At 52.1% G+C, this 22,669-nt stretch overlaps 1 protein-coding gene across 4 annotated transcripts in view; it reads right to left on the bottom strand.

The window, feature by feature from the left end:
* The window catches only part of LOC140478764 (membrane-spanning 4-domains subfamily A member 4A-like), a 79,666-nt gene that overhangs the window by 19,252 nt on the left and 37,745 nt on the right, over positions 1-22,669 (bottom strand). For all 4 annotated transcript variants that reach the window (XM_072572113.1, XM_072572116.1, XM_072572114.1 and 1 more), the window contains one exon: positions 20,199-20,255. In XM_072572113.1, coding sequence (XP_072428214.1) covers positions 20,199-20,255 — 57 coding nt within the window. The remainder of the gene's footprint in view (positions 1-20,198; positions 20,256-22,669) is intronic.

Below are 22,669 nucleotides of genomic sequence, written 5' to 3'. Positions count from 1 at the left end.
AGAGCAGGAAAAGACAGCCCTAAGGTGGTGAGGCAGGAACAGGCAGCTTCAAGGCGCTGAGAGCAGGAACAGGCAGACCTCGGCACTGATAACGGGAACATGCAGTCTGAGGCGGTGAGAGCAGGAACAGGCAGCCTTGAGACGCTGAGAGAAGGAACAGGAAGCACCGAGTCAGTGAGAGCAGGAACAGGCAGACCGGGGTACTGAGAGCGGGAACAGGCAGTCTGAGGCAGTGAGAGCAGGAATAGGCAGACTGAGGCACTGACAGCAGGAACAGGCAGCCCCGAGACAGTGAGAGTGGGAAAAGGCAGCCCCGAGGCGCCAAGAGCAGGAACAGGCAGTCCTGAGACACTGAGAGAAGGAACAGGCAGATCTAGACACTGACAATGGGAACATAAAGTCTGAGGTGGTGAGAGCAAGAAAAGGCAGGCCGAGGCACTAAGAGTAGGAACAGGCAGACCTGAGGCGCTGAGAGCAGAAATAGGCAGCCCTGAGACAGTGACAGTGGGAAAAGGCAGCCACAAGGTATTGAGAGCAGGTACTGGTGGCCCTGAGACGGTGAGAGCAGGAACTGGCAGCCCCGAGACAGTGGGAGTGGGAAAAGGCAGACCTGAGGCAATGAGAGCAGGAACAGGTGGCCGTGAGACGGTGAGAGAAGGAACGGGCAGCCCCGAGACAGTGAGAGCGGGAACAAGTAGCCCCAAGATGGTGAGAACAGGAACAGGCTGACCGAGACACTGAGCGCAGGAACAGGCAGCCCCAAGATGGTGAGAGCAGTAACAGGCAGTCCCGAGACAGTGAGAGCAGTAACAGGCAGGCCGAGGCACTGAGAGTGGGAACATGCAGTCTGAGGCGGTGAGAGTAAGAACAGGCAGCCCCAAGGCAGCGAGAGCAGGAACAGGCAGCCCCGAGACAGTGAGAGCAGGAACAGGCTGCCCCGACATGGTGAGAGCAGGAACGGGCAGAATGATGCACTGAGAGTGGGAACATTTAGTCTGAGGCGGTGAGAGCAGGAACAGGCAGCCCCAAGACAGTGAGAGTGGGAAAAGGCAGCCCCGAGGCACTGAGAGCAGGAACAGGCAGACCTGAGGCGCTGAGAGCAGAACAGGAACAGGTGGCCCTGAGACGGTGAGAGCGGAAACATGTAGCCCCGAGATGGTGAGAGCAGTAACAGGCAGAACGACGCCCTAAGAGTGGGAACATGCATTCTGAGGCAGTGAGAGTGGGAACAGGCAGACCGAGGCACTGAGAGCAGGAACAGGCAGCCCCGAGGAGCTGAGAGCAGGAACAGGCAGCCCTGAGACAGTGAGAGCAGGAACCGACAGCCCCGAGGCGGTGAGAGCAGGAACAGGTGGCACCGAAACGGTGAGAGTGGGAACAGGCAGCCCCAAGGCGTTGAGAGCAGGAACAGGCAGCCCTGAGGCAGTGAGAGCAGGAACAAGCAGCCCCAAGGTGCTGAGAGCAGGAACAGGCAGCCCCAAGGCAGCAAGACAAGAACAGGCAGCCCCGAGGCAGTGAGAGCAGGAACCGTCAGATCGAGGCACTGAGAGCAGGAACTGGCAGCCACGAGACAATGAGAGTGTGAAAAGGCAGCCCTGAGGCACTGAGAGCAGGAACTGGCAGCCCCGAGACAGTGAGAGTGGGAAAAGGCAGACCCGAGGCAATGAGAGCAGGAACAGGTGGCCGTGAGACGGTGAGAGAAGGAACGGGCAGCCCCGAGACAGTGAGAGCGGGAACAGGCAGCCCCGAGATGGTGAGAGCACAAACGGGCAGCCCCAAGGCAGTGAGACCAGGAACAGGCAGCCCCAAGATGGTCAGAGCAGTAACAGGCAGCCCCGAGACAGTGAGAGCAGGAACAGGCTGGCCGAGGCACTGAGAGTGGGAACATGCAGTCTGAGGCAGTGAGAGTAAGAACAGGCAGCCCCAAGGCAGCGAGAGCAGAAACAGGCAGCCCCGACATGGTGAGAGCAGAAACAGACAGTTCTGAGGTGGTGAGAGCAGGAACAGGCAGCCTCAAGGCATCGACAGCAGGAACAGGCAGACCTCGGCACTGACAACGGGAACATGCAGGCTTAGGCGGTGAGAGCAGGAACAGGCAGAGCGAGGCACTGAGAGTAGGAACAGGCAGCCCCAAGGCGGTGAGAGCACGAACAGGCAGAACGAGGCACTGAGAGTGGAAACAGGCAGCCCCAAGGCGGTGAGCGCAGGAACAGGCAGAACGAGGCACTGAGAGTGGAAACAGGCAGCCCCAAGGCGGTGAGCGCAGGAACAGGAAGTCCCGACATGGTGAGAGCAGGAAGAGACAGCTCCAAAGTGGTGAGAGCAGGAACAGGCAGCCTCAAGGCATCGACAGCAGGAACAGGCAGACCTAGGCACTGACAACGGGAACATGCAGTCTTAGGCGGTGAGAGCTGGAACAGGCAGACCGAGGCACTGAGAGTAGGAACAGGCAGCCCCAAAGTGCTGAGAGCTGGAACAAGCAGCCGCGAGGCGGTGAGTGCAGGAACAGGCAGACCTCGGCACAGACAGCGGGAACATTTACTCTGAGGTGGTGAGAGCAGGAACAGGCAGACCGAGGTACTGAGAGTGGGAACAGGCAGTCCCGGGGCGCTGAGAGCAGGAACAGGCAGAACGACGCACTGAGAGTGGGAACGTGCAGTCTGAGGTGGTGAGAGCAGAAACTGGCAGCCACAAGACAGTGAGAGCGGGAACAGGCAGCCCCAAAGCGTTGAGAGCAGGACCAGGCAGCCCTGAGACGGTGAGAGCAGGAACCGACAGACAGCAGGAACAGGTGGCACCGAAGCGGTGAGAGTGGGAACAGGCAGCCCCAAGGCGCTGAGAGCAGGAACAGGCAGCCCCAAGGCGGTGAGAGCAGGAACAGTCAGATAGAGGCACTGAGAGCGTGAACATGCAGTCTGCGGTGGTGAGAGCAGCAACAGGCAGCCCCGAGACAGGGAGAGCAGGAACAGGCAACAGAGAGAGAGGGAACAGGCAGTCCCAAGGTGTTGAGAGGAGGGATAGACAGCTCTGAGGCAGTGAGAGTGAGAACCGACAGCCCCAAGGTGGTGAGAGGTCCAACAGGTGGCCCCAAGATGGGGAGAGCGGGAACTGGCAGCTACAAGGCACTGAGAGCAGGAACAAGCAGCCCCGAGACGGTGAGTGCAGGAACAGGCAGCCCAGAGACGGTGAGAGCAGGAACAGGCAGCCCGACATGGTGAGAGCAGGAAAAGACAGCCCTGAGGTGGTGAGAGCAGGAACAGGCAGCCTCAAGGCGCTGAGAGCAGGAACAGGCAGACCTAGGCACTGACAACGGGAACATGCAGTCTGAGGCAGTGAGAGCAGGAACAGGCAGCTCCGAGGTGCTGGGAGCAGGCACAGGCAGCCCTGAGACGCTGAGAGAAGGAACAGGAAGCACCGAGTCAGTGAGATCAGGAACAGACAGACCGGGGTACTGAGAGCAGGAACAGGCAGACTGAGGCACTGACAGCAGGAACAGGCAGCCCCGAGGCTGAAAGCGGAACAGGCAGCCCCGAGACAGTGAGAGTGGGAAAAGGCAGCCCCGAGGCGCCAAGAGCAGGAACAGGCAGTCCTGAGACACTGAGAGAAGGAACAGGCAGATCTAGACACTGACAACGGGACCATAAAGCCTGAGGCAGTGAGAGCAGGAAAAGGCAGGCCGAGGCACTAAGAGTAGGAACAGGCAGACCTGAGGCACTGAGAGCAGGAACAGGCAGCCCCGAGACAGTGACAGTGGGAAAAGGCAGCCACGAGGTTTTGAGAGCAGGTACTGGTGGCCCTGAGACGGTGAGAGCAGAACAGGCAGCCTGAGACGGTGAGAGCAGGAACAAGCAGCCCCGAGTTGGTGAGATCAGAAACAGGCGTCCCAAGACGGTGAGGGCAGGAACAGGCAGACCGAGGCACTGACAGCGGGAACAGACAGACCGAAGCAGTGAGAGCGGGAACATGCAGTCTGGGGCACTGAGAGTGGGAACATGCAGTCTGAGGCAGTGACAGCATAAACAGGCAGACCGAGGAACTGAAAGCAAAAACAGGCAGCCCTGAGGCAGTGAGAACTGGAACAGGCAGACCGAGGCACTGAGAGTAGGAACAGGCAGCCCCAAGGCGGTGAGTGCAGGAACAGGAAGCCTTAAGGTGATGAGAGCAGGGACAGAAATCCCCAGGGTGCTGTGAGTAGGAACAGGCAGCTCTGAGGCAGTGAGATCGGGAACCGGCAGCCCCAAGGTGGTGAGAGCAGGAACAGGCGGCCCCGAGGCGCTGAGAGCAGGAACAGGCAGCCCCCCAGCAGTGAGAGCAGGAACAGGCAGCCCCGAGGCGGTGAGAGCAGGAACAGTCAGGCCGAGGCACTGAGAGCGTGAACATGCAGTCTGAGGTGGTGACAGCAGCAGCAGGCAGCCGGAGACAGCGAGAGCAGGAACAGGCGGCCTCGAGACGGGGAGAGCAGGAACAGGCAGCCCCGTGACAGTGAGATCGGGAACAGGCAGTCCCAAAGTGTTGACAGCAGGGATAGACAGCTCTGAGGCAGTGAGAGTGGGATCCCCAAGATGGTGAGAGCTGCAACAGGCGGCCCCAAGAGGGGGAGAGCGGGAACTGGCAGCCCCAAGGCGCTGAGAGCAGGAACGCAGAACAACGCACTGAGAGTGGGAACATGCAGTCTGAGGTGGTGAGAGCAGGAACAGGAAGCCTTGAGACGGTGAGAGCAGGAACAGGTAGTCCCGAGATGGTGAGAGCAGGAACAGGCAGAATGACGCACTGAGAGTGGGAACATTTAGTCTGAGGCGGTGAGAGCAGGAACAGGCAGACCAAGGCACTGAGAGCAGGAACAGGCAGCCCCAAGACAGTGAGAGTGGGAAAAGGCAGCCCCAAGATGGTGAGAGCAGGAACAGGCGGCCCTGAGACGGTGAGAGCGGGAACAGGCAGACCGAGGAGCTGAGAGCAGGAACTGACAGCCCCGAGAGAGTGAGAGTGTGAAAAGGCAGACCTGAGGCAATGAGAGCAGGAACAGGTGGCCGTGAGACGGTGAGAGAAGGAACGGGCAGCCCCGAGACAGTGAGAGCGGGAACAGGTAGCCCCGAGATGGTGAGAGCAGGAACAGGCAGAACGAGGCACTGAGAGTGGGAACATGCAGCCCCGAAGCGGTGAGAACAGGAACAGGCTGACCGAGACACTGAGCATGGGAACAGGCAACCCCGAGCCGGTGAGAGCAGGAACAGGCAACCCCGAGCCGGTGAGAGCAGGAACAGGCAACCCCGAGCCGGTGAGAGCAGGAACAGGCAGCCCCGAGCCGGTGAGAGCAGGAACAGGCAGCCCCGAGATGGTGAGAGCATGAACAGGCAGCCCCAAGGCGGTGAGACCAGGAACAGGCAGCCCCAAGACGGTGAGAGCAGTAACAGGCAGTCCTGAGACAGCGAGAGCAGGAACAGGCACGCCGAGGCACTGAGAGTGGGAACATGCTGTCTGAGGCGGTGAGAGTAAGAACAGGCAGCCCCAAGGCAGCGAGAGCAGGAACAGGCAGCCCCAAGACAGTGACAGCAGGAACAGGCTGCCCCGACATGGTGAGAGCAGGAACAGGCAGACAGAGGCACTGAGAGCAGGAACAGGCAGCCCCAAGACAGTGAGAGTGGGAAAAGGCAGTCCCGAGGCACTGAGAGCAGGAACAGGCGGTCCTGAGACGGTGAGAGCGGGAACAGGCAGAACGACGCCCTAAGAGTGGGAACATGCATTCTGAGGCAGTGAGAGTGGGAACAGGCAGACCGAGGCACTGAGAGCAGGAACAGGCAGCCCCGAGGAGCTGAGAGCAGGAACAGGCAGCCCTGAGACGGTGAGAGCAGGAACTGACCGCCCCGAGGCGGTGAGAGCAGGAACAGGTGGCACTGAAGCGGTGAGAGTGGGAACAGGCAGCCCCAAGGTGCTGAGAGCAGGAACAGGCAGCCCTGAGGCAGTGAGAGCAGGAACAAGCAGCCCCAAGGTGCTGAGATCAGGAACAGGCAGTCCCAAGGCAGCAAGACCAAGAACAGGCAGCCCCGAGGCAGTGAGAGCAGGAACCGTCAGATCGAGGCACTGAGAGCAGGAACATGCAGTCTGAGGTGGTGAGAGCAGCAACAGGCAACCCGAGACTGTGAGAGTGGGAACAGGCAGCCTGAGGCACAGAGAGCAGGAACAGGCAGCTCTGATGCAGTGAGAGTAGGAACCGGCAGCCCCGGGCTGGTGAGAGTGGGAACAGGAAGCCCCGAGACAGTGAGAGCAGGAACAGGCAGACCGAGGTACTGAGAGTGGGAACAGGAAGCCCCGGTGCGCTGAGAGCAGGAACAGGCAGACCGAGGTACTGAGAGCAGGAACTGGCAGCCACGAGACAGTGGGAGTGGGAAAAGGCAGACCCGAGGCAATGAGAGCAGGAACAGGTGGCCGTGAGATGGTGAGAGAAGGAACGGGCAGCCCCGAGACAGTGAGAGCGGGAACAAGCAGAACGAGGCACTGAGAGTGGGAACATGCAGCCCCGAAGCGGTGAGAACAGGAACAGGCTGACTGAGACACTGAGTGCGGGAACAGGCAGCCCCGAGGTGATGAGAGCAGGAACAGGCAACCCCGAGATGGTCAGAGCAGTAACAGGCAGCCCCGAGACAGTGAGAGCAGGAATAGGCAGGCCGAGGCACTGAGAGTGGGAACATGCAGTCTGAGGCGGTGAGAGTAAGAACAGGCAGCCCCAAAGCAGCGAGAGCAGGAACAGGCAGCCCCGAGACAGTGAGAGCAGGAACAGGCTGCCCCGACATGATGAGAGCAGAAACAGACAGTTCTGAGGTGGTGAGAGCAGGAACAGGCAGCCTCAAGGCATTGAGAGCAGGAACAGGTAGACCTAGGCACTGACAACGGGAACATGCAGGCTTAGGCGGTGAGAGCAAGAACAGGCAGCCACGAGGCGGTGAGAGCAGGAACAGGCACAACGACGCACTGAGAGTGGGAACGTGCAGTCTGAGGTGGTGAGAGCAGGACCAGGCAGCCCCGAGACAGTGAGAGCAGGAACAGGCAGCCCTGAGACGCTGAGAGAAGGAACAGGAAGCTCCAAGACAGTGAGAGCAGGAACAGGCAGACCGAGGTACTGACAGTGGGAACGGGCAGTTCTGAGGCGCTGAGAACAGGAACAGGCAGAACGACGCACTGAGAGTGAAACATGCAGTCTGAGGCGGTTAGAACAGGAACAGGCAGACCGAGGCACTGAGAGCAGGAACAGGCAGCCCCATGCCACTGAGAGCAGGAACAGGCAGACCTGATATGCTGAGAGAAGGAACAGGAAGCCCCGAGGCGCTGAGAGCAGGAACAGGCAGCCCTGAGACGCTGAGAGAAGGAACAGGAAGCCCCGAGCCTGTGAGAGCAGGAACAGGCAGACCGAGGTACTGACAGCGGGAACAGGCAGTCCCGAGGCACTGAGAGCAGGAACAGGCAGCCCTGAGGAGCTGAGAGCAGGAACAGGCAGCCCTGAGATGGTGAGAGCAGGAACCGACAGCCCCGAGGCGGTGAGAGCAGGAACAGGTGGCACCGAAGCGGTGAGAGTGGGAACAGGCAGCCCCAAGGTGCTGAGAGCAGGAACAGGCAACCCCGAGGCAGTGAGAGCAGGAACCGTCAGATCGAGGCACTGAGAGCGGGAACATGCAATCTGAGGTGATGAGAGCTGCAACAGGCAGCCCGAGGCACTGAGAGCAGGAACAGGCAGCCCTGTGACGGTGAGAGTGGGAACAGGTAGTCCCGAGGTGCTGAGAGCAGGAACAGCCAGCTCTGATGCAGTGAGAGTAGGAACTGGCAGCCCAGGGGTGGTGAGAGCGGAAACAGGCAGACCTGACACGCTGAGAGAAGGAACAGGAAGCCCCGAGACAGTGAGAGCAGGAACAGGCAGACCGAGGTACTGACAGCGGGAACGTGCAGTCCTGAGGCGCTGCGAACAGGAACAGGCAGAACGACGCACTGAGAGTGAAACATGCAGTCTGAGGTGGTTAGAACAGGAACAGGCAGACCGAGGCACTGATAGCAGGAACAGGCAGCCCCGTGCCACTGAGAGCAGGAACAGGTGGCCCTGAGATGGTGAGAGCGGGAACAGGTAGCCCCGAGATAGTGAGAGCAGGAACAGGTAGCCCCGAGTTGGTGAGAGCAGGAACAGGCGTCCCAAGACGGTGAGGGCAGGAACAGACAGACTGAGGCACTGAGAGTGGGAACAGGCAGCCCTGAGACAGTGAGAGCAGGAACAGACTGCCCCGAGTTGGTGAGAGCAGAAACATGCGTCCCGAGACGGTGAGGGCAGGAACAGGCAGACCGAGGCTCTGAGAGCAGGAACAAGCAGTCCTGAGGCGCTGAGAGCAGGAACAGGCAGAACGACGCACTGAGAGTGGAACATGCAGTCTGAGGCGGTTAGAATAGGAACAGGGAGCCACAAGGCGCTGAGAGCCGGAACAAGCAGCCCCGAGACAGTGAGAGTGCGAAAAGGCAGCCCCGAGGCACTGAGAGCAGGAACAGGCGCCCCGAGGTGGTGAGAGCAGGAACAGGCAGACCGAGGCACTGAGAGCGGGAACATGTGGTCTGAGGCAGTGAGAGCAGGAACACGCAGACCGAGGCACTGAGAGTAAGAACAGGCAGCCCCAAGGCGGTGAGCGCAGGAACAGGAATCCCCGAGGCGCTGAGAGCAGGAACAGGCAGCCCCAAGGTGCTGAGAGCAGGAACAGGCAGCTCTGCGGCAGTGAGAGGAGGAACAGGCAGCCCCGAGGCAGTGAGAGCAAGAACAGTCAGATCGAGGCATTGAGAGCATGAACATGCAGCCTGAGGTGGTGAGAGCAGCAACAGGCAGCCCGAGATAGCGAGAGCAGGAACAGGCAGCCCCGAGACAGTGGAGCAGGAACAGGCAACCCCATGACAGTGAGAGCGGGAACAGGTAGTCCCAAGGTGTTGAGAGCAGGGATAGACAGCTCTGAGGCAGTGAGAGTGAGAACCGACAGCCCCAAGTTGGTGAGAGGTCCAACAGGTGGCCCCAAGACGGGGAGAGCGGGAACTGGCAGCTACAAGGCACTGAGAGCATGACCAGGCAGCCCTGAGACGGTGAGAGCAGGAACAGGCAGTCCTGAGACGCTGAGAGAAGGAACAGGAAGCCCCGAGCCTGTGAGAGCAGGAACAGGCAGCCTCAAGGCGTTGAGAGCAGGAACAGGCAGATCTAGGCACGGACAACGGGAACATAAAGTCTGAGGCGGTGAGAGCAGGAAAAGGCAGGTCGAGGCACTGAGAGTAGGAACAGGCAGCCCTGAGGCGCTGAGAGCAGGAATAGGCAGCCCTGAGACGATGAGAGCAGAAACAGGCGTCCTGAGATGGTGAGGGCAGGAACAGGCAGACCGAGGCACTGACAGCGGGAACACACAGAACGAGGCAGTGAGATTGGGAATAGGCAGCCCCGAGGTTCTGAGATCAGGAACAGTCAGCCTCGAGACGGTGAGAGTGGGAACAGGCAGCCCCGAGGCAAAGAGAGTAGGAACAGGCAGCCCCGAGACGGTGAGAGCAGGAACAGGCAGCCCCGAGACGGTGAGAGCAGGAACAGGCAGCCTCAAGGCATTGAGAGCAGGAAAAGGCAGAACGACGCACTGAGAGTGGGAACATGCAGCCTGAGGTGGTGAGAGCAGGAACAAGCAGCCCCGAGATGGTGAGCGCAGGAACAGGCAGAATGACGCACTGAGAGTGGGAACATTTAGTCTGAGGCGGTGAGAGCAGGAACAGGCAGACCGAGGCACTGAGAGCAAGAACAGGCAGCCCCAAGACAGTGAGAGTGGGAACAGGCAGCCTGAGGTGGTGAGAGCAGGAACAGGCAGCCCTGACACGGTGAGAGCAGGAACAAGCAGCCCCGAGATGGTGAGCGCAGGAACAGGCAGAATGACGCACTGAGTGTGGGAACATTTAGTCTGAGGCGGTGAGAGCAGGAACAGGCAGACCGAGGCACTGAGAGCAAGAACAGGCAGCCCCAAGACAGTGAGAGTGGGAACAGGCAGCCCCGAGGAGCTGAGAGCAGGAACAGGCAGCCCCGAGGTGGTGAGAGCAGGCACAGGCAGATCTAGGCACTGATAACGGGAACATAAAGTCTGAGGTGGTGAGAGCAGGAAAAGGCAGGCCGATGCACTGAGAGTAGGAACAGGCAGCCCCAAGACAGTGAGAGTGGGAAAAGGTAGCCACGAGGTACTGAGAGCAGGAACAGGCAATCCCAAAGTGCTGAGAGCAGGAACAGGCAGCCGCGAGGCGGTGAGTGCAGGAACAGGCAGACCTCGGTACAGACAGCAGGAACATTTAGTCTGAGGCGGTGAGAGCAGGAACTGTCAACCCCGAGACAGTGAGAGTGGGAAAAGGCAGCCCCGAGGCACTGAGAGCAAGAACAGGCAGCTCTGAGACGGTGAAAGCGGGAACAGGCAGCCCCGAGATGGTGAGAACAGGAACAGGCAGAACGACGCACTAAGAGTGGGAATATGCATTCTGAGGCAGTGAGAGCAGGAACAGACAGACTGAGGCACTGAGAGCGGGAACAGGCAGCTCTGAGGAGCTGAGAGCAGGAACAGGCGGCCCTGAGACAGTGAGAGCAGGAACCGACAGCCCCAAGGCGGTGAGAGAGTGAACAGGCAGCGAGCAGGAACAGGCAGCGAGCAGGAACAGACAGCACCAAGGTGCTGAGAGCAGGAACAGGCAGCCCCAAGGCAGCGAGAGCAGGAACAGGCGGCCCCGAGGTGGTGAGAGCAGGAACCGTCAGATCGAGGCACTGAGAGCAGGAACATGCAGTCTGAGGTGGTGAGAGCAGCAACAGGCAGCCTGAGACAGTGAGAGTGGGAACAGGCAGCCCCGAGGTACTGAGAGCAGGAACAGGTGGCCCTGAGACGGTGAGAGAAGGAACAGGCAGCCCTGAGACAGTGAGAGCGGGAACAGGTAGCCCCGAGGTACTGAGAGCAGGAACAGCTGGCCCCGAGACGGTGAGAGCAGGAACAGGCAGCCCCGACATCGTGAGAGCAGGAACAGACAGCTCCGAGGTGGTGAGAACAGGAACAGGCAGCATCAAGTCATTGACAGCAGGAACAGGCAGACCTAGGCACTGACAAGGGGAACATGCAGTCTGAGGCGGTGAGAGCAGGAACATGCAGACCAAGGCACTGACAGTAGGAACAGGCAGCCCCGAGGCGATGAGAGCAGGAACAGGCAGACCTCGGCACTGACAGCCGGAACATATAGTCTGAGGCGGTGAGAGCAGGAACAGGCAGACCGAAGTGCTGAGAGCAGGAACAGGCAGCCCCGAGGTACTGAGTGCAGGAACAGGCAGATCCGAGACAGTGAGAGGTGGAAAAGGCAGCCCGAGGCACTGACAGCAGGAACAGGCGGCCCTGAGATGGTGAGAGCGGGAACAGGTAGCCCTGAGATGGTGAGAACAGGAACAGGCAGAACGACGCACTAAGAGTGGGAACATGCAGTCTGAGGCGGTGAGAGCAGGAACAGGCAGACGAAGGCACTGAGAGCGGGAACAGGCAGCCCCGAGGAGCTGAGAGCAGGAACAGCCAGTCCTGAAACGGTGAGAGCAGTAACAGGCAGCATGAGGCAGTGAGAACAGGAACCAGCAGCCCCGAGGCGGTGAGAGCAGGAACAGGCGGCCCCGAAGCGGTGAGAGTGGGAACAGGCAGCCCCGAGGCGGTGAGAGCAGGACCAGTCAGATCGAGCCGCTGAGAGTGGGAACATGCAGTCTGAGGTGGTGAGAGCAGCAACAGGTGGCCCGGGACAGTGAGAGTGGGAACAGGCAGCCCTGAGGCGCTGAGAACAGGAACTGGCAGCCTGGAGACGGTGAGAGCAGGAACAGGCAGCCCGAGGTGCATAGAGAGCAGGAACAGGTAGCCCTGAGGTGGTTAGAGTAGGAACAAGCGGCCCTGAGGCGGTGGGAGCAGGACCAGGCAGCCCCAAGGCACTGAGAGCAGGAACAGGCAGCCCCAAGGCAGCGAGAGCAGGAACAGGCAGCCCCGAGGCGGTGAGAGCAGGACCAGTCAGATTGAGGCACTGAGAGTGGGAACATGCAGTCCTAGGTGGTGAGAGCAGCAACAGGCAGCCTGAGACAGTGAGAGTGGGAACAGGCAGCCCCGAGGCGCTGAGAACAGGAACAGGCAGCCCCGAGATAGTGGGAGCAGGAACAGGTGGCCCTGAGACGGTGAAAGCAGGACCAGGCAGCCCTGAGACGGTGAGAGCAGGAACAGGCAGACCCGAGGTGGTGAGAGCAGGAACAGGTGCCCTGAGGTGGTGAGAGCAAGAACAGGCAGACCGAGGCACTGAGAGTAGGAACAGGCAGCCCCAAGGCGGTGAGCACAGGAACAGGAAGCAACAAGGCGGTGAGAGCAGGAACAGGAATCCCCAAGGCGCTGTGAGTAGGAACAGGCAGCTCTGAGGCAGTGAGATCGGGAACCGGCAGCACCAAGGCGGTGAGAGCAGGAACAGGCGGCTCTGAGGCACTGAGAGCAGCAACAGGCAGCCCCAAGGTGCTGAGAGCAGGAACAGGCAGCCCCGAGGCAGTGAGAACAGGATCAGTCAGATCGAGGCACTGAGAGCGTGAACATGCAGTCTGAGGTGGTGAGAGCAGCAACAGGCAGTCCGAGACAGCGAGACCAGGAACAGGCAGCCCGCGGTGCTGAGAGCAGGAACAGGCGGCCCCGAGACGTGAGAGAAGGAACAGGCAACCCCGTGACAGTGAGAGCAGGAACAGGCAGTCCCAAGGTGTTGAGAGCAGGGATGGACAGCTCTGAGGCAGTGAGAGTGGGAACCGGCAGCCCTGAAGTGGTGAGAGGTGCAACAGGCGGCCCCAAGACGGGGAGAGTGGGAACTGGCAGCTACAAGGCACTGAGAGCGGGAATAGGCAGCATGAGGCACTGAGAGCAGGAACAGGCAACCCCGAGACGGTGAGAGCAGGAACAGGCAGCCTCAAGGCGTTGAGAGCAGGAACAGGCAGATCTAGGCACTGACAATGGGAACATGCAATTTGAGGTGGTGAGAGCAGGAAAAGGCAGGCCGAGACACAGAGTAGGAACAGGCAGCCCTGAGGCGCTGAGAGCAGGAACAGGCAGCCTCAAGACAGTGAGAGTGGGAAAAGGCAGCCCCGAGGTACTGAGAGCAGGAACAGGCGGCCCTGAGTTGGTGAGAGCAGAAACAGGCGCCCTGAGATGGTGAGGGCAGGAACAGGCAGACTGAGGCTCTGAGAGCGGGAACATGCAGTCTGAGGCAGTGAGAGCAGGAACAGGCAGACAGAGGAACTGAGAGAAGAAACAGGCAGTCCCAAGGTGGTGAGAGTAGGAACAGGCTGCCCTGATGCAGTGAGAACAGAAACAGGCGGCCCTGAGACGGTACTGAGAGCAGGAACAGGCAGCCCTGAGGCAGCGAGGGCAGGAACAGGCAGCCCCAAGACAGTGAGAGTGGGAAAGGCAGCCCTGAGGCACTGAGAGCAGGAACAGGCGGCCCTGAGACGGTGAGTACAGGAACAGGCAGCCCCAAGATGGTGAGAGCAGGAACAGGCAGAACGATGCACTAAGAGTGGGAACATGTATTCTGAGGCAGTGAGAGCAGGAACAGGCAGACCGAGGCACTGAGAGCAGGAACAGGCAGCCCCGAGGAGCTGAGAGCAGGAACATGCGGCCCTGAGACGGTGAGAGCAGGAACCGACAGCCCCGAAGCGGTGAGAGCAGGAACAGGCGGCCCCGAAGCGGTGAGATTGGAAACAGGCAGCCCCAAGATGCTGAGAGCAGGAACAGGCAGCCCCAAGGCAGCAAGAGCAGGAACAGGCAGCCCTGAGGTGGTGAGAGCAGGAACCGTCAGATCGAGGCACTGAGAGCGGGAACATGCAGTCTGAGGTGGTGAGAGCAGCAACAGGCAGCCCGAGACAGTGAGAGTGGGAACAGGCAGGCCCGAGGCGCTGAGAGCAGGAACAGGCAGCTCTGATGCAGTGAGAGTAGGAACCAGCAGCCCCGAGGTGGTGAGAGTGGGAACAGGCAGCCCCGAGGCACTGAGAGCGGGAACATGCAGTCTGAGGGAGTGAGACCGGGAACAGGCTGCCCTGAGACGGTGAGAGCAGGAACAAGCAGATCAAGGCACTGAGAGCAGGAACAGGCCAAGGGCAAGGCCTAGCCCTTGTGAGGTGTGCAAGGCCAGCATACCCAGGTGGTGACGGACTATGATATTGAACTATTTTTTATTTGTTTTCCTATGTTTTAGTAAGAAGGCTTGTAATGTTTAACTTAACTTGCTTTCTTTATTTTTCTACTTTATACCAAGATTCTGTGCCAAGGTACATTTGTATGGTGCCTATGATGGTGCCATAAGTGACAGCTTGTAAACTTTTCACTGTACTGACGCAAGAGAGTACGTGACAATAAAAGTTAATTTTATATGGCAATGTCTTCCAAATCCTAATCCGAGAATTAGAATCGCTGAAGTGCAAATAGATGCCATTCATCCATCAAATCTGCACAGACCCTTCAAGACCCACCCTTTCCTTATAACTCCACATGCACCGTGGGTAATCCACATAACTTGCATATCTCTGGATACAACAGGATAATTTCACATGACCGAATCTGCAAATTTTTGGAATGTGGGAGTAAATTGGAGCATCCAGTGGAATCCCACATGGACACAGGGAGGACGGGGAAACTCGACCGTCACCCAAGGGTAGAATCGAACTCGGGTCCCTGGCACAATGAGACAACAGTGCTAATCACTGAGCCACTGTGCATTGTATATACTCATTTCATAATAAAAAAGAAATTCCTCATGCTGGCTCTGATTCTCTTCTCAGGTAAATTTAATATATACACCAAGGTTAGAAATCAATCACCCAATGGGAAGTTTTTTTTTATTTACTTTGAAAATTGACCTCTATTTCATAATAAACCCATAATTACACTTTTAATGTACATCATAAAGTACACAAATGCATCATATAAAATGCTACCAGTGGCAATTTAATATGCAAATATTTGTGCACATTTAGATTTAGAATCATTAGCGTGAGGAAAGACAACAGAGATCATTTAAAATTATTCATCCAGTCAGTATTATCTTCCCTAATATGATGCATAATTGTATTTTAATTAATATTAGTCATGTGAAATTATATTTCAATATGAATTAAAAGCAGGAGTAAGCCATCAGAGCTTGACTCTGCTGTCATTCAAAACATCATGACAATTCTGACTATTGCACATTGCCACCTAGTATCACTTAACTTTTATCCCATTGCTTATTAAGAATCTATCAATTTCTGCCTTTAAAATATTAGAAAAACATTCTACTTCCATTATCTTTGAACAAAGGGAATTCAAAAGACTCACAGTTCTCTATGTGATTAGATTACATTACTTACAGTGTGGAAACAGGCCCTTCGGCCTAACAAGTCCACACCGACCCTCCAAAGAGCAACCCACCCAGACCCATTCCCCTACATTTACCCCTTCACCAACACTACAGGCAATTTAGCACAGCTAATTCACCTAACCTGAACATCTTTGGACTGTGGGAGGAAACTGAAGCACCCGGAGGAAAACTGCGCAGACACGGGCAGAATGTGCAAACTCCACATAGTTGCCCACGGTGGGAATTGAACCCAGGTCTCTGGCACCATGAGGCAGCAGTGCTAACCACTGGGCCACTGTGCCACCCACTGCTCTGAGAAAGAAATTCTCCATATTTTTGTCCGGGATGGATGACCTCTTACTTTTAACCAATAAGCCATACTCCTAGATTCTTCCATAAGAGGAAACACCTTTTCCAGAGCCCTCAGGATCTGATATGTTTCAATCAAGTGTCCTACAATAATATCAGAGGTCACAATATGTGAGGTCACTTTCCCACATGAAGCACCTTTCTGGGAATACTGTCTAGGAGTCATCAGGATTGAAAATGCAACAACCATTAGGAATTTTTGGTGTCAGAAAAGTTTGAATTGTGCCATCAGCAATGTTTATGATTACATATCGTTATGGTTAGAAAGGGGAAAATGCTATTGCTAGTTTTAAATAAGCAGCAGAAAAAATATTACATAACATAAAAATATTATAAAAAGTGAAAAAGTAAAATATGATTAAGTGTCTGAAGCATAATTCTTATCCAGATTACATAAAACAACTTTTCTTTTTAAGAAAAAGTCTTCGTTGACCTAGTCAAGTTTTGCGGATTATGAAATGAATTGACAATCCTCATTCGCTAAATACTCAAGATGGCAGACTAAAGGACATTGAGAGTTAGAGGAATTTAAGAAAAGAAAAATAACTAAGATAAAGATTTGTTCCTATAACCTCAGGCTATATGAAGGCCAGGAGTTGTGAGGTCCTGACAGAACCTAAACAGAATATCAGTGGACAGGATGTTGCTAAACAAAATTGAAAATGCTGCAAAGAGTTAGCAAGTTTAGCAGTATCTGTAGAGAGAAACAGAGTTAATGTTTAGAAAAGATGTAGACTTGAAACATTGATTTCAGATGCTGCCACAACTTTTGGCATTCACCAGCATTTTTTATCTTTGCTTCAAATTCCCGCACCTGTGTTATTTCGTATTTTTGTTTGCTCAGCAGTTCAACCTGACAGCACAGTTGATAGCACCTTCCATTACTTTACTTACAATTGAGAGTATACTGATGAGATGGCCAGGAATTTGTCCTACTTTCTGTGTACAATGCAGACCTGAATATATCTTCATTGCTGGGTAGATATCTGCTGTAACTGTACTGAAAATGTTTGGCTTGAGGTGAGGGGCATTCGAGAGTGGAAGTCTTCAAGACTATTGGCAGACTGTTGTCAGGACTCAAAGCCTTTACATATGCAGTGCCTCCACTCATTTCTTGATATCATGTGGTGTGAATCAAATGAGCTGAATCCCGGGACCTGTCACGCTGGGGACCTCTGGAGATTGTCAATATGGAGCTTTGACTCAGCACTTTTGGTTGAAGATTGCAAATGCTTCAGCTTCATCTTTTGCAGAAAATGGTGATGTTTGTGCAGCATCTGCCTTCAGTGAGCTGCTTAATTGTCCACCACCAGTCAATAATGGATATCGCAGGCTGCAGAGTTTAGAGCTTAGGATCTGATTCACATTCTTCATTGAACCAGATTTGATCCCTTGGCTTGGTAACAATTTTAGAATGGTCGATATGACAGGCCATGAGATTGCAGATTGTGTTGGGAGTACAATTCAGTTGTTGTTGATGGCTCACAGTGCCTCATAGGTGTTCAGCCTCAAGTTGCTAGATTTGTTGGCAGTTGATCTGTGTCACATAACACAATGAAAGGTATTTTTAATTCGATGGCAGCACTTTGTCTCCACAAAACCTGTGTTGTGGTCACACTTGCCAATACTGTCAGGATCAGACTCATCTGGAGCAGATACATTGGTGATGAGGTCATCAAATATGTTCACGCCTCAGTTCCTTCACAACAGCCACCAGCCCAATCTAGTAACTAAGTCCTTAAGGGCTCAGTTCAGTCAGTAGTGGTGCTGCTAAACCACTGAGCATTCAAGTAGTCCCCCATCACAGATACCACCCCATTGTCACTCGCAGTGCTTACGCTTAGTGGTGTTCAACACGGAGAATCACTGATTCATCAACTATGGTTAGAGATCCCAGGAGAAAGGCAAGCGGGGAGGAACACAGGTCCTCAGAACAATGTTTGGATTAGTAGACAATAAATAACACAAGCTTGACTAGATGTCATGACACTTATTGGGATCCACAGTTAAGAATGTGAACTCACAGTGCAACTCTCTATTGACTAGCAGATCTCAGTTGGGTCTGTGTTGCCAGAACATACAGGTGGTGCTATCTAGGATGTTATGTATAAAGTATGATTCCATGAATATGATTATGTCAGGTTGCTGCTTGACTAGTCTGTGAGACAGCTCTTCCAACTTTGCCACTAGCCCCCAGCTGTTAGCAGGAAGGACTTTGTAGCATTGACAGGACTGTGATTGTCATTGTTTTTTCTGTTGCCTTAGCAGGTATTCAATGGAATTTCCTTCCTTATTTGAGACGTTTTAGTGATTAATAGAACTGAATGATGTGCTAGGCCATTTCAGAGGGTAGTTAAAAATCAACTACATTACTTGGGCCAGACCAGGTTTCCTTCCTCAGAGGACATTAGTGAACCACTGGAGGGATATAGACCAAGGACAGGTAGAAGGGATTAGTTTAATTTAGCATCATGTTTGGCACAACATCGTGGGCCAAAGGACCCATTCCTCTGCTGTCTAGTTCTATGTTCTATCAACCAGATGAGCTTTTACAACAATCAATAAGGTCATCATTAGACTTTTAATTCCAGATTTTCATTGAATTCCATCTGCTAAGGTGGACTATGAACACAGGTCACCAGAAAACTATCTGGATTACTAGTCCAGAAACAATAGCACTACACCCTCTCTTTCTCCAGCTGCAACTACGGAGAGGCAATTCTCAATACTTCCACTGGTCACAAATATGCGTACCCAGAATGGATAAGTACACTGTAATCCAGAATGCAAATTTAATCTGATCCTTTAACATTGTCGAGATAAACCATACCAGAATAACTTTCCATTTTATCAATGAGTGTAAAACAGGCTTTATGGATTAATTGCCACAAAAGAAAAACACACTTCTCATTTCCTTTCAGCTGTGACAATCTGTAAATCTATCTGCACTGTGTCCAGTTGCAGTGAGAATCATCACAATGATAGTTCCTGATTGGATATTCAATCTTAGGGCCTGCAATCCTTTACTCCCATGATTGTTAATTCAGATCTTGACTTAGTACATTGATAGCTTTAAAGCAGAATTATTCCTGTACTATATTATTATAAAATAGTGTTACATTTACACACTAAATGATTTAACAGAATACAGAACAACCTTGGTTATCCAAACATCGATTATCCTAATTTCGGATTATCAAGATCTCAAGGTCCCGATGCTTGGGTAAACATTTGATTATCTGAACATTCCATTATCCAAACAAAATACTCGCCGCCCATGTCATTCTGATAATCGAAGTTGCCCTGTATATAGGTTGTTCTGCCTTAACCTGCATTTCGACAATGTGACTGATGAATTGGGAACGCTGTCTCTTATGCACAAACTTTTAAAATGCGCATTGGCTGTTACGTGATTACAGTACCAACACTTTAAGTTTTGTTTCTAAAGTGTGATTTTTCTATAACATGGGGTTGCACAAGAACGTAACCATTGCATTATAGAAGAATTGACTCTATCTTGCATTAATTTTCTTCAAGGAAAATGGTTACATGATAAATAGCACATATTATAATCAAGTAGAGTGACATCCCAGAGAACAAAATAACAATGTGCATAAAGTACAGTACAGTTAGATTAGAATAAGACACAGAGGAAAATAAGTACAGAATAAGTACAGAGGAAAAGCAAAAATAAACAATGGAGCTGCTGATTTAACAAAACGACAAGCCAAAGTTAGTTATATATTAATAGTGTCAGGATGACTGATCATTGTAGATAAAAGAATTGAATGAGTAAATATTTTAGGGAAAAAAAAGTATCATTAGGCAATGAATTGCTTGATTAAGAGTATTCATAGTCTGGAACCACTCTACAAGAATGTGTTTTTAGCTTCTCGTGAATCTCTTTGGCTTGAGTATATTGCCATAGAACTTACCCAGTAATTTAAAATTTTATGTCCACCCATGACAGTACGTAGGTTTAATCTCTTTATTCAGTGAGGATTAATTTACATAACAACATTTGTCTGATATTTTGGTCAATTTTAGAGATTAATGTCTGATTAAGGAGTCCTTCTTGCGATGTTGTCATAAACTTTAACACATTGCTCATATGTACGTGCAGACAGGATGTATTAGAGTGATACTGTGAGTGATTCATCTTAGCACCATTCACCTCAATAAAAGACCTTCATGTTCAACAACATAAACAATCTTACTGAACTTTGTCATCATTTAGATTATTTTTCTTGTTTTTAGGTCTTTTTATAGCAACATTTAAATCTGGTCCCGCAAAGTAATGATCAGTGCCCATTTTGTGCTAACTAAACCAAAGCAGTGATTTAGTGTGGCAAAAACCTATGACAAAATCTTGCTCATTTGTGATCTTGAATGATGATATTAATGTAACTAATCATAATTGAACAGGTACTTACCATAGGTACAGTTGGTATTCTCTCAACAGCTACAGCAAGTGACCCTGCAGTAACAAACTTCAAAAACAAATTTTACATCAGAAAGCAAATATAGAAGAATTGAATAACAGTTCAAGTATGGGATTTTGCTCTTTGAAAGTCTTTGCCACCTTGAGGTACAGACATGTTAAACAATGGCTTCATACACTCTCTGTCTCACTGATTCCTTACTAAGGCAGTTATTCTTCTGTTTCAAACTGATCAAAGAATAAATGAGGAAGTTGAGTGTATTAATAGCATAGTGAGCATCACAGCTGAGACTGCCACTTGTTCATTGTTTTTCTGTCTTCACATGCAAATTGTAAAAGTCTTGGAAGGATCAACTTCAAGGAACATGGTTAGAACATAGAACATTATAGTGCAGCACAAGCCCTTCACCCTCAATGTTGCACTGATCTGTGGAACCAATCTGAAGCCCATGTAACCTACACTATTCCATTATCATCCATATGTTTACCTAATGACCAATTAAATGCCCTTAAAGTTGGCGAGTCTACTACTGTTGCAGGCAGAGAGTTCCATGCCCTTACTACTCTCTGAGTAAAGAACCTATCTCTGACATCTAGCCTCTATCTATCGCCCCTCAATTTAAAGCTACATCCCCTCATGCTAGCCATCACTATCCGAGGAAAAAGGCTCTCACTGTACACCCTGTCTAACCCTCTGATCATCTGGTATGTCTCTATTAAGTCACTTCTCAAACTTCTCCTCTCTAATGAAAAATGCCTCAAGTCCCTTAGCCTTTCCTCATAAGACCTTCCCTGCATACTAGGCAACATCCTGGTAAATCTCCTTAGCACCCTTTCCAATGCTTCCACATCTTTCCTATAATGCGGTGACCAGAACTGTAAGCAATACTCCAAGTGCAGCCACACCAGAGTTTTGTACAGCTGCAACATGACCTCATGGCTCCGAAACTCAATCCCTCTACCAATAAAAGCTAACACACCGTATGCCTTCTTAATAATCCTATCAACCTAGGTGGCAACTTTCAGGGATCTATGCATATGGATACCAAGATCTCTCTGCTCATCAACACTACAAAGAATTTTACTATTAGCCCAGTTTTCTGTATTCCTTTTACTCCTTCCAAAGTGAATCGCCTCACACTTTTCAGCATTAAACTCCATTTGCCACCTCTCAGCCCAGCTCTTCAGCTTATCTATGTCCCTCTGTCACTGCAACATCCTTCCGCACTGTCCACAACTCCACCGACCTTAGTGTCATCCACAAATTTACTAAAGTGCAAAGTGACACACCATATTGAAATCAAGGAGAATGACATAACAGAAAATGAAATAACGATGCGTATAAAGTGTAGAACAGATAATTAGAATGGAATAAGGCATCATTAATCAACACCATTTTGAAAGTGAAAATTCAGTTGGCAGTTAAGAATGTAAGTGCAATGATAGTATTCATTTCAAGAGTGCTAGAATACAAGAGCAAAAATACTGCTAAGTATAAGGCTCTGAACTGGAAGCATGTGGGATATTGTGAGCATTTTTTGGCCCATATCTAAGGAAGGATGTGCTGGCATTGGAGGGGTCCCAGAGGAGGTTTACAAGAATAATCCTGGGACTGAAGAGCTTGACATTTGAGGAGCAATTGAGGAGTCTCAGTTTGTACTTGACAGAGTTTAGAAGGATGAGGGTGAGAAAGCTTATAAACTTACATGTAACACATCTGCTATAAGATATGCAGGAAAGTGCTTAACCATGGCAGGAGGGCTCATTTGTTCAGAAGAATTAAGGATATCTGTTCTTAGTCTCAATGGATTGGCGTAAATAGGGTGATAACATTTGTTCACTTGTGTAATGTGTAGCAGGACTTCCTTTCGACCCCGAGGGCTGGAAGTTGGAAATATTTTACAGTTGGATGTTGGATAACTGAATTTCTGGTTTATATTGAAGACTCTTAACAAAATTCATACTCAGTAAGAAAATAACTTATAATTTAATAAACAGAGTGGAATATGCATGTAGTAGAACAATCCTGATACATTTTCACGTATACCACAATGAACAGGTTTGGATTCATGAAGCTCAGCTCCCTAATCTTGACTGTTCTGGAATGTGAATGTCTCATTACCTTTACAAAGGCTGAAACTGAGATAGTATGAAAGAAGTAAGATGTTCATACGTGAGAGAGGGAGAGACAGGACAGATGCAAGTGGAAAGGCTAACTCTTTGTGGTCTGATTTGATTGTACACTTGCTTGTCATGGATTGAATGTCTGTGTGTTGTTCCCTGGAGTTCAGGATCCAGGATGTTATGAATTTAATTTGCGTTTTGAGAATCTAAGATGATTTTTAAAAAGGCCATGTTGTAGAACAATGGTACTGGGCATGTTAGCTGAGTGAGGTTACCTCATGACCTTTCCCACATAGTTCAGGCTATTCTCTCGTTATGATGTACTGTTAAAAGGGAAGC

The sequence above is a fragment of the Chiloscyllium punctatum genome, chromosome 6 (genome assembly GCF_047496795.1).
Source record: "Chiloscyllium punctatum isolate Juve2018m chromosome 6, sChiPun1.3, whole genome shotgun sequence".
Classification (NCBI taxonomy): Eukaryota; Metazoa; Chordata; class Chondrichthyes; order Orectolobiformes; family Hemiscylliidae; genus Chiloscyllium; species Chiloscyllium punctatum.
Note: the sequence above shows the minus strand (reverse complement) of the source record. Positions and strands in the feature narration are given on the sequence as shown.